This window comes from Bidens hawaiensis, unplaced genomic scaffold (genome assembly GCF_021521415.1).
Source record: "Bidens hawaiensis isolate Kalapana, Puna unplaced genomic scaffold, B.hawaiensis_p1.1 tig00014658_1, whole genome shotgun sequence".
Lineage (NCBI taxonomy): Eukaryota > Viridiplantae > Streptophyta > Magnoliopsida > Asterales > Asteraceae > Bidens > Bidens hawaiensis.
The window spans coordinates 137,327-150,000 of NW_027492282.1; the positions used below are offsets into that span (position 1 = coordinate 137,327).

General features: G+C 35.9%; 2 protein-coding genes and 1 pseudogene across 2 annotated transcripts; 1 reads left to right on the forward strand and 2 right to left on the reverse strand.

The window, feature by feature from the left end:
* The first annotated feature begins 399 nt into the window (after positions 1 to 399).
* On the forward strand, positions 400 to 2,983 carry LOC143547196 (protein trichome birefringence-like 12). The gene is made up of 3 exons (XM_077038678.1): positions 400 to 1,004; positions 2,105 to 2,236; positions 2,331 to 2,983. Exons 1-3 carry the CDS (start codon positions 481 to 483, stop codon positions 2,854 to 2,856), a joined length of 1,182 nt encoding a protein of 393 aa, XP_076894793.1. The 5' UTR covers positions 400 to 480; the 3' UTR covers positions 2,857 to 2,983.
* A 1,006-nt stretch (positions 2,984 to 3,989) lies between these two features.
* Positions 3,990 to 5,286, reverse strand: LOC143547174 (uncharacterized). Its single transcript, XM_077038662.1, has 5 exons — positions 5,185 to 5,286; positions 4,576 to 4,749; positions 4,378 to 4,494; positions 4,129 to 4,308; positions 3,990 to 4,040 (listed from the first exon to the last, which is right to left on the reverse strand). The coding sequence occupies exons 1-5, from the start codon at positions 5,284 to 5,286 to the stop codon at positions 3,990 to 3,992; spliced, it is 624 nt and encodes a 207-aa protein (XP_076894777.1).
* Positions 5,287 to 9,210: 3,924 nt separating this feature from the next.
* LOC143547213 (disease resistance protein RGA2-like) overlaps positions 9,211 to 12,674 on the reverse strand; it is a 4,228-nt pseudogene continuing 764 nt past the window's right edge.

Genomic DNA, 12,674 nt, shown 5'->3' on the forward strand with positions numbered 1-12,674 from the left:
ACATAAAAGGTTATCAAATACGGGGCCGCATTTCGTTGTTTGGGTTTTATTTCTAATTTGAGGACATACACAATTAGTCCTCTTATTTCGTTTAGTTGGACTTTAACTAAAAAAACTTATATTTATATTTTAGCCTTAATTTTGATATCGTGTGACACTTTAGTCCAAAACTAACAGTTATTGAAATTGATTTATGCCAACACATCGCAAACGGAAATTTATCATTTCAATACGAAATTAAGTATTTCAACAAAATTTGGGATGTTGCAGACGTCAAAAGCATGACCGAAAACACATATGTGGAGATAGTCGTAACACAATACTAATAACCGAATAAGTTAAAAGGAGAGAACTATTCAAAATACAAGGGACCAAAGTTATTATTAAACTATTTACCAAGAACAAAATGACCATCAATGAGTTTACAGATCTCTGAAAGCCTTTGTAGATGCATCTTGTTGTTTGTTATTGTTCATCCAGATGATGAAACCAGTTAAACTACCTTCACCAACAATATTAACATGGTTACTCATCTCCACCTGCACACTCACCATCTTCTACTACTCCAAACTCCTCCCTTACCCAAAACCCTCATCACCAACACCACCACCCTGCAACCTCTTCACCGGAAAATGGGTTTTCGACCCGACCCGGAGAAAACCCATCTACGACGACACCTGCCCGTTTCACAGAAACGCGTGGAACTGTCTTAAAAACCAAAGAGATAACATGGGTGTGATCAATTCTTGGAAATGGGTACCGAATGATTGCGAGTTGAACGAGATTGACCCGCTTGAGTTTATGGGTGTCATGAGGGGTAAACGAATTGGGTTTGTTGGGGATTCGTTGAATGAGAATTTTGTGGTGAGTTTGCTGTGTTTGCTGCGGGTTGCGGACGCGGGTGCGAAAAAGTGGAAGAGGAAAGGGGCTTGGAGAGGGGCTTATTTCCCCAACTTTGATGTTACGGTCGGGTATCATCGCGCGGTTTTGTTGGCAAAATACGAGTAAGTCATCGTTTGTTTATTACTGAATAATGCATTACAATATATAGAGAACGGAATTTGATTCGAATTAGTGTAACTTTGATTTAGAATAGCTTGCCCTTGGATACGTTTGTTTGTAACTTTGATTTACAATATATTAGATGCTCACTTGACGAGCGTGTGATGGATATATGTTTGTGCATTGTACCAATTTATACAAATATTTAGTCGAGGCTGTGGCTGTGGAGCTACTTCATCGAGTCCAGTGGGTCATGGATATTAATTTTATGACCGCAAGATACGTGAATGTAATTTTTAAAAGACATAGTTTTGCTATCCAAAAAGGGCCAACGGCGCCGCTTGCCTTCTATTTCGATGAGTCAGTGCAAACGCTACTCTTTTTTTATTGTTTAACTTGAAAGACAACAACATAAGTTTTTTTTTTTTATGGATTTTAATCGTTGTGTTTGTGGACAGCTGAGAATCTACGTGACTAGTCACTAGTGTTTGATTAAAAAAACCCAATGTATGTAAAACCGTGGAGTTTTATCGTGACATGTGATAGATTCATATTAATGTTGATATATATTTGCATTTGACCTTGAAAGTCAAAACACATCTCTTCTTATACACAGTTGACTGGTGTCCAAGTTTGCAGTTTTACATGCCGGTGATACGAATTGGACTAAACAATTACGTTCTATCATTTTTGTGCTTGTAAAGGCTTCATTTTTATGGGTTTCCAAGATACTTATGCTGATGATATCTTAGCAGCTTGACCAAGTATCTTGGAAACCCATAAAAATGAAGCCTTTACATGAACAAAATGATAGATTGTAATTGTTTTATAGTCCATATCATCAGCATGTAAAACTGCAACGTTTGAATCTGGTCCAATGTCTGTCAGAAGAGACGTATATTTAAATCTAATAAGAATCTGTCACATGTCACAATAAAACTCACGCGATTTGATGGTACTCATATGAATATGTGTTCGAGTACTTCTTGATTACGAACAAGATGAACATTGGCATCTTAGTGCTCCAAATCTTGTGGAAATTAGAAACCGTAGTTTGCATTATTGATAGGTATTCTTACTTGTGGTTACTGATTAAATAAAGGTGGCAGCCAAAACAGTCCACTGAGGAAGATGGAGTGAAGGGCGTGCATCGTGTCGATGTAGATATTCCTGCAAAAGATTGGGCAGATATTAACGGTTTCTATGATGTTCTCGTCTTCAATACTGGACACTGGTAATTACATCACACTTTAAATCCTCAAAAACATATACTAAAAAATGTATTTATTTTTTTTACATTTTAGTTTTAATGGTTGACTTATATAAAGGTGGGGTTATGATAAGTTTCCAAAAGAGACGCCTCTTGCATTCTATGAAGGAGGGAAGCCAATAGTTCCTGCTCCCGACATGTTGGACGGGCTTCAAATTGTACTAAAAAACATGGCGGCTTACATAGATAAAGAGTTCCCAACGACACTTAAATTCTGGCGGCTGCAATCACCTAGGCACTTCCATGGCGGTGATTGGAACCAAAATGGAAGTTGCTTGTTTGACAAACCGCTTGAGAATTCCGAGCTTAACTTGTGGTTTGACCCGAGCAACAATGGAGTGAACAAAGAAGCAAGAGTACTGAATGAGTTTATTGTTAAGGCGCTGAAAGGCACGGATATTGAAGTACTTGATCTGACTCATTTGAGCGAGTTCAGAGCAGACGCGCATCCTGCTACTTGGTTGGGAAAGAAGGATGCTGTGGCGGTTTGGGGCCAGGATTGCATGCATTGGTGCCTACCCGGTGTCCCCGACACTTGGGTCAACATTTTGTGGCAACTTGTGCGTTATAGGATTAAGACTTGAAAAGTATGTTGTTTGACTTTGACCTTTTATAGTGAAGATTAGTGATGGGGTCAATTGTATTTTTTTTACTGGATTCATTGTATTGTTTGTCTAGTATATTTGAACACAAAACCGAACAAAAAAGATCAACGCCTTAACTGACTTTTTTGGTTATGTTTTGGTTACTCACAAAACATATCTAATCGTGTTCTTTAGCTGCTTATGAATTTGCAGTGTTCACAAATGATTGTATTTCAAACACTATATTAATCTGAGTTACAAGTAACTGAACCATTGACAGTTATAAAAATATGTTATTAACTGGCCAATGCTTCACCTAGTTAAAAAGATCTAAACTAACCATACATGATCAGCCTATATTAAGCAAATTTTTATAACTGTCAATGGTTTAGTTCTAAACTAACCATACATGATCAGCCTATATTAAGCGGAAAGTAAGTCTAAGCTCACCGAGTAGCTTTTACAAATATCAATAAACTTACAAACAAACCGAATAGAGATCACTTCATTCAAAATGGAAACAGTACTGTCACAACGAAAGAGATTATGATATACTAAATCCTTTGTCATTTTGTCTAATGCAACAATTCAGACACCTAAAATGACTGATATAAAAAATAGTAGAGAGATGCAAAAAAATCCAAGTGCTATCATCTCTATGTCATCATCATATTGGTAATCAGCAGCCGCGGTTCTTTTCGACACAACTTGAAGACCCTTTATCTTTATTTTCTTAACAAACTTAAGATTCTTCTTTATCTTCACTTTCTTAATACTTTTGCCACACAATTTATTTCCACAAAGTTTGTTCTTCACATCTCTTGAATTTTCTACAACATCATCACTTGAAATTGACGGTCCCTCTTCTGTAGTGGTTGCAGTCGCACCTTCCTTCTTACTGCAGTAGCACTCCGATTTAAAAGATTCTAAGATGAGTATTAGTGAGCTCCCCTGCACCACCTCTTCTTTTAAGGGCTTCGCATTCTGATATTTATCAGATATCTCTTCACTGCATTTGTTCGATCGACTCATGATTAAACAGAAACCAGAAAAGATACATAGATTGGTTATTTAATGCAAACCCGAGGCTGTTGTTATATATAGTGTAAGTTTGATTTTAATGTTCAAGGGACTTACTGTAACATATCGAGTGCTTGGTCACCGTCTATAAGAAACTCGACCAACTGTAACAATATCGAAATTATATATAAACCGACTACTTCAATTATATTCAGATAAAAAGCATGTAAGCGAAAATTAAAAATTAATTACCTTGGATGTCTCGCCGACTTGCTGTTTCAGATTATTCAACTCTTGTTCCACCTTCTTCATCTGAATTCCTTCGCATGCAAGTGCTGCTTCAGCAAATTCTTCATTTTCTTGCTTCTTTTTAACCGCTAACTCCTTTTTCATCAAAGCTGATGTCAATCTCATCTCCAGGGACCTACTCATCTAATGCATATATACAAAATTGATGACCCAAATGCAAGCACTGATCGATCAACAAACAAAAACACCTACCTCATCAAGAACTTGCAAAAATCTATCTCCGTCAACCAACAAATGCGACAAACGAAGTTGAAAATCCTCCATTTTGGTAGCTAGCACAGCCTTCTGTACACACAGTTTTCTTACAAGCTGCATGCAGATAAAGTAAATTCACACACATATATATAAATGATCATGAAGTAGTTGAGTGAAGATGGAAGCTGCACAAACCATGTCATTTGTTTCTTCTGCATGTCGCAGTGCCTTTTTACATTCGTCTAGCTTCACAAGAACGTGTAAGCTACTCTGCGCAGCGTCTTCTTTGGCTTGCTCCGCGGCTTTCTCTTCACACTCCACTTCTCTCATAAGCTTCATAACTGATTCCATTTTTAAATCCAGAGAGTTCTGCATAAACCATATTCAAATTAACCAATCCGTTTTCAGTTCATCGGTTTGGTTTATCCGGTTGTTTTTTTCTGTTTTCAGTTTGGTTAATTTCGGTTAATAGCCAAAACCAATTTTGGGCTAAAATTTTTACTTAGAAGTTAGAAATACATGAAATAGATCCAAAAATACCTGAAATAAGTTTCTAAGTACATAAAATGGTGGCAATAACCATGAAACACATGAACTAGAGGCATACAAGCTAGAAAAATATGAAAAATAAGAATTGTTCGGTTAGGTTCGATTAACCAAGGGTACAAAAAATAACCAATAACCGCTTTTCGGTTAATTTCGGTTCAGTTTCCAGTTAACGGTTCGGTTATTGCTTTTGTAAATGAAGTACTTGAAAATATATGTAAAGATTTAAATAGTTTTGTAACAGATGGAAAGATTTACCTTATTATTTGTAATATCTTTAATGGAAATGTCAATAAGTTGAATGATACACATTTGGTTTGATGAAGAATCATCATCATTATCATCATCATGATGAGCCATTTTAACCTCCAGATCAATCATAATGCTCAATAACCTGCAATGAATCAACACCAACTGATGAGGCAGTTGAAAACCTGATAACAAGAATACCGGGAGTCTAGGCAGATTTTATTGTTTGAGCGTTTTAAGTTTAAACTGGGCAGTGGGTGCCGATTCATTTTCTGCCTTTTTAAATAATACTAACTAATTTTTTTAATATTTTCTTTTTAAAAAGAGTAAACACCTCAAAATAAATACCAGTCAATAACGATTGATTCACATAAAATGGATAAGCAAAAACATATGACTTGTAACAGAACGTACGCTGTAAATATTCTCTCTCTGTTTATCATTAGTCATTAACATTCCAACCCTTTAAATAGGGATAATGATACATGATCAATCACATTCAAATACAATCTCGTAAAAAGATAAATCATATGCTAAAATCTAGGACTGTAAACGAACCGAAAGAATACGAACAAGGCCTTGTTCATCTTCGTTTGTTAAGAAAATAATGTGTTCACGAAAGGTTTACGAACACTTAGCGAACGATATTTTACGTTTGTGTTCGTTCATTAAAGAAATTAATGTGTTCACGAACACAAATGAAATCAGGAGAGCCTAGAGATTGAGACCAATGTATTCATCATTGTGAATAATGAAAGCATGCAAACGAATCGAATGAACATGAATAAGGGCGTATTCGTGTTCGTTCATTTAACTTTAAAAGAATACGGAAAAATTAATCGAACAAATATTTATGTTCATGTTTGTTTATTTAAAATGGACATTTGTGTTCGTTTATGCTCGTTTGTTTGAAATCTAAATGAATATAACTAAGATAAACTAACATATATGAACAAATGTAAATGAACACAAACAAACATAAACGAACTTATATAACACATAAATGAACGCAAATTAACAAATATAAACCTTTAAACAAATGACCTATCCAGATAATATTTAATTATTTGCTATTAATACATAAATGAACATAAATAAACATACATAAACGAACGTTCATGAACATAAATGAACGAACGGAACATGTGTTCATGTTCGTTCGTTTAATTAAACAAACACAGATTTTTTGTTCATGTTCGTTCATTTATTAAATATACCGATGTAAACGAACTTCTCGTCAAACAGTCCACCAAACATTCGATTCATTTACATGCCTACTAAAATCTATTCTATAAATATATCGACTAATAGTAAGTATGCTTAAAAAAATAAATAATCTCATGATTTTTAAATACATAAATACAAACAACTTCTAATGTTATTGCGTTTATATTAAAAAAAAGTATTCCTTATCAAATATAACTTTGAAAAAGATTAGGGGAGAGTTTTGTGTTCAATTTTATTTCTTGCATAAGTTTAAATAAATTTTTTTAATCAAAAAAGAATAAATACATCAAAACATAAAGCAAACATGCAACAAGTTACGCTGCTATCCATTTTTATATTGCTAATAAAATCTTTTAAAAACGATATTAAATTTGAATAGGAAACCACGAGGCCATAAAGATAATGCGTTGTATTAAAGAGTGTTGTTAAACGTACCACACCCTCATATATTTTTACTAAACGTACTTCATCCTTCAATTTTCACATTAATACGATTTAAACCTTTTTATTATACGTTTTGCCATTTTGTTATATTTTACTACCATTAAATTAGAAAATGTTTTATCACTACCTTTTATATATACTATAAAACATTTGTTCTTATAATTTTTTTAAATAACTTGAGATAGCTTACATTAAAAAGTTGTATTAGTTTTTAATAAATTAAAAAATATTAAATAATATACGACTTGATCAATAAGTTTGATTTTGTTCTCAGATGCCATTAATCTTATGCACATGAATCTAACGAAAAAAATCAAATTGTTTTTTTGTGTGTGTGTGGAGAAAGAGACGTATGATAAGAAAAAAGTATAATAATACGCGATATGTTTTGTATCGTTTTTATTAAGACATTATATCATTATTCTTTAAATATATATTTTTAAAAAATAAAGAAACTAACTAAAGAAATATAGTTACAGTGATTTTTTTAAAGAAAGTATTTGTAAGTTTTTCTATAATTGAATTTTTTATATAGTTTTAGAAAACATTTTTTTAAATAAAAATAGAAACTTAATATTTTTGATTGAATATTTTAAATGAAACTATAAAATTCCAAAAAAAAATGTTAGAGAGGGTAATTTTAACATATAAATTTATGTGATTTATGATTTTAACACCCAATGTAGCCATCATCCAAATATATTATCTGACTTGCATTATTATTTTTTAGCAATTTAAGCCGCTTTATTTTTTAACCCTTTCATGTTTTGTTTCACTTGTATATAATTATGTTTTATATTGAAAAGTTAAATTATATGATATTTTAGAATAAAATAAATTATATTTGGCTAAGTAATAATTGTAGCATTATATCACTATATGGCTCGTAAAGTCGTTTTCTGGTATTGCTTAACAGTGTTCAAAGGCATGCTGACTTTTTATGCAAAAATTTTCTATACAATCGTATAGCCCTATACAACCGTATATGTTTTATAGTGTGCCAGTCAACACGAGCCACCGTTTTTTTGTCCCATGTCAGTCATGCGTAGCCGTATGAGCCGTATAAGCATTTCTGGTCAGCGTCCTAAAGATAATATGCAGCAGCAACGGATATATTAACAGAAAAATCCCCAAACAGAAGAAAGAACCACAAACCCTAACAAATCTCTATTCTCAATTACCCCAATCATGGCCCTAATTAAGGTTCATCTTCATCTCCATCTCCATCTCCATCTCCACCCAACACCATTCAACCATCTCCAAACCCTACACTGCCCCACAAAGCTCCGAATCCCACGCTCCAATTCAAACTCAAACAGCAGCATAAGTGACACAGAGCTGGCGATGGATTTGGAAGCAGAGATAGAGAAGATGAAGACACAGGTGGTGCAGACACAGGAAGCCATGAGAAGGAGCAGGAAGCTTCTGTATGCAGAGATGTGTTCGTATCTCGGATTGGGAGAAGAGGAGTTGAGGAGGAAATGGGAGACAATGGAGGAAGATGATAAGTGGGTTTTGGCTCAGGAGTTTGTTTCGGACTGGGGCTCGAACTTTCATCCGTTGTCGGCGAAATCGGTTAAGGAATTGGTGGATCAACACTTGTTTCATGATCATGGTAATGGTAATGGTATTGGTATTGATGATGATGATCATTTTTTGTTTAGTGGCTTGAAGAAACTCATGGGGTTTCCATTTTAACAGTTTTTATGTAGCTCAAATGTTTAGTTGTTATTTGTTCCATTAGTTTTAAGCGCGCCATGAACATGGTTGATTCGAGGCATTTGACTCGGGCTGTTCTAAACCGACTAAATCGACGCATTTGTTTTAAAACTCACCGAAAGAGTTGTTTATGTAGGAAATGTGAGTTGAAACTACATGCCTTATAAGCATGTAGAAAATGTGGTAAATCAACTACATGAATACATTTGAGAACATCCTTGAGTCCTTGACTTCTTAAAATAAAACCATGACGATCTCTGAACCGCCTTGACACTCTCAAGAGAACAGACATAAGTAAGTCGCACCACAATCCACAACCGTCAATCCTAGAAATTTAAATGGTAAATGGTTACGAAGATTACAGGCCCAAGAAACCAACATGAAATTTTAGAAAAATAAACCGAACACTTGTTTGACATGAGTCTAAAATTGCTACTATTTTTAGGTCGGAATGTCTTCTACAAGATCTTCCTCATGCTTATTTTCATCTGAATATGATTATAGTGAACTTCAATGCTTATTATAAACATAAAAGACACATCAAAACTAAGTTGAAAAAAGTGAACTTAATACCTTGCCAATTGAATAACAAATCATGAGTGCACATTACAACAACGTCAAGGGTGTTGCATGATTAAGTTTTCAATTCAAATCATACGTATTCAATTGTATGCATATGTGTAAATGACACCATCATGCCAAACTACTAGCTACCAAACATGTTTATTCGTTTGTAGGCTAAGAATGTCACCTTGGAAAGCAAGTCCTCACGCACGAAAATTAAACACTTTCGTTTAGCCCAAGTTTGGAATGTTTCTAACATACATTTTCCAATGCAAGGTCTGCAACTAATATGTTATATACCAAATTAAGCATGTACACTTCTTTAATCTTTCTCTTGCGCAATTTAGATAACAAAAATGTCCATGTGGTCTTTATCCACTAGATTTAGCATCCTATTCATAAGAAAATGTCCAACTTAGACTTAGATGCAAAGTCAAACAATCAAAGCCTGTCACTAACAAATATATAGTGTATTTAATTGGAATATGACATTAAGCAATTTTCTCATGTGTTGGTAGATAGAATTTGATACAGTTCTTTATTATCTAAATTGTCTTCTTCAATTACATTAACACGTCTCGTAGGCAAATAAAGTGCTGCTATATGCTGACCTTAAGTGTTTGTACAAATTTAATTCAGTTCAGGGAATATATATGTGAGGAACGTGAGCAATCTTCCACCAGTCTACACCATTCTTCGGCCAACATCGTTGCTTAAGAACAGGACAATGATGAATAGACAGATGCTGGAGTGCAGTAAGGCGTCGAAGACCCACCGGCAAACTAGTCACATTCTGGCAATCTGAAATTGTCAATGATCTTAGACACAAAAAGCTATCAAACCACTCTGGCAAACCACCCAGTCTAGAGCAGCTATGGAGTTGTAAACTCTCTAGTTGGGTGGCAAATTTTAGACTCTCGGGTAATAGTTGAGCTCGGGGCAGTTTATGAGAGTCAAGCGCTTGAGTGCAAAAAGATGGTGGAACCCATCAGGCAAAGCGGCTAGACTTGAGCAGTACATAATGGTCAAGTGCTCCAGGGAAGTGAGGTGCTGCAGCCACAAGGAAATGGAACCCAAGTTATTGCAATTCTCAATGGACAAGGTTTTAAGAGATTTCAAACCTCCGATCTCTTCGCCCAAAATACTAATACTGTGGCATTCAGTGATATCCAATGACTTCAAAGCAGTAAGTTTCTGGAAACCTTTTGGCAAAGAAGATAAACGCTGACACCAACGAATAGTTAATGTTTGTAGGGAGTTTAGATTTCAAACCTCCGATCTCTTCGCCCAAAATACTAATACTGTGGCATTCAGTGATCTCCAATGACTTCAAAGCAGTAAGTTTCTGGAAACCTTTTGGCAAAGAAGATAAACGCTGACACCAACGAATAGTTAATGTTTGTAGGGAGTTTAGGTTTTGGAACTCCGAAGGAAAGGACTGAAGATTTGGGCAGGATATGATATCGATTGAAGTGAGAAGAGAATTATTTTCAAACAGTTCTGCTGGTAAAAGGAATAACTCTCCAAAGTCTTGAATTACAAGTGTCAAAAGTGAAGTTGACTTGCTGGTGGGGTCTAGTATTGTTGGGCTGCAACTGTGCAGCGACAAGTGTTGAAGTGACAAGAATACAGGCGTCTGAGTAAGGTTGGGACAGTTCTGTATGGTCAACTTTCTCAATAACGGAAATACGCTTTTGTCGTCCAAACCACACCATTCTTCCAGAACCGGGAAATCTTTGATCTGCAACTCTTGTAACGACGGGAATGCCACAATGCTATTTTCACCGTACAACTCTGGGCCAATTTTTTCAAGCTTATTCATTCCTTCGATCTTGAGTGACTTCAAACCAAGAATATGGCCTAAAGTAGGGAGGCACACAATTTCTCTGCAGTTTATCAACTCAACAGTGGACAGCTTCCCAAGTGACCATTTAGAAAATGTCCGAGGAAATGCAAGTCCCGGGTACCCTAACACATGCAGACTCTTCACGTTTTCGTGTGGTCTGAGGCAGGAGAGAACCTCTTCCGCTAGCTTACCATCCATGGCGATTGTTGAGGTTGGTTCTGAAGGTTGTGGCTCGGAATCTTTCTTTCCCATTTGCAACCAAGATAGACTACCTTTTGAAGTAGGATTCATGATGAGATTACTGCCATCATTACCCCAACACAAACCTAATGACTTCAGATACCCTTTCTTCCATATCTTGGCTTCGTTTGCTTCTTCTGTCTCACGTACGTTCTCCAAATGTTTGATTTTAAGTTCTCCTCTAAGGTTTAGAGGACCTAATACCTCCAGGTTACTCAAACGGGACACTATGTACATTGGCAACATCTGAAGTTGAAGTAGCTCCTCAATTCCATTAGACATATGAGCCAGTCTATCGCATCCTGCTATGTTTAGATGCCTCAGATTTTGCACATTATTCAGTTCAGGCAACTGGTTGAGATTATAGCAACTGAATAGGTTAATAGTCAGCAACGAACGCAGGAGGTTGACTCGAATGGGCAAACATTTGATACCCGAATAAGACTGGTCAAGATACTTTAAACACCGGAGGTCACCAAGGGATTCAGGCAGCTGTATGTTGCAATAGCTCACATTCAGAACACGTAAGTAGGTAAAGCTGGATAGCTTCTTTGGGTGGACCGGTGCATCATACCCTCCACATGACAGTAGTAGCAGAGTCCTCATGTGTTGTGCTTGATAGAATGTTTCAGGCAGCTGAAAAGAACCAGAAGACTCGATCGACAGATGACGAATTTGTGCAGCATTAGTAGGTGAAATACCAATGCCAGAGTCTAGTGTAATGGTGTCGTTTCTGGTTAAGGAGCGGGCAAGGTCATAAAAAAGATCATGCAGCTTATACATCTTTGTTTGATCTTCGTTAATTTCCTCGAAAAAAGACATCCATGACAACTCTTTGAAGTAGTCATCTCCAGTGTCCTCTGGCTCGGTTCCTTCTTGTGATTGAATCAACCCTTCTGCCATCCATATAAGAATCAGCTCCTTTCTTTTGATTAAATAATGTTTTGGGAATACAGAACAAAATGTGAAGCAGTGCTTAAGATGTGACGGCAAGTGTAAATAACTCAGCATCAGTGCTGCTATAATTCCACTTTGGTTGCCTGCATCCAAAGTCCACACATCACTATTCTGCACTACCAACCACTCTTCTTCCTTCCTCTTGAAACACATTAAACTTCCAAGAGTTTTTACTGCTAACGGCACGCCGCTACATTTCCCCAATATTCGTTTTCCAATCTCCAAAAGATTTGGGTGATTATCTTGATCTCCTTGACGAAAAGCACGTCTTTCAAATAAAGCCCAACAATCATCATCAGCCAAACCCTTGAGGTAATACGAGGAAACCCGATTTGGATCAATAATCATAGCTACTTTCTCACTACGGGTGGTCACAAGAATCTTGCTTCCATTAGCACCACCTTGAAGCAACGGCGTTAGTTTATCCCATTTTTCTTCATCCTCATTCCAAACATCATCAAGTACAATAAGAAACCTCTTTTTGTGTAAGATATCCCAAAAC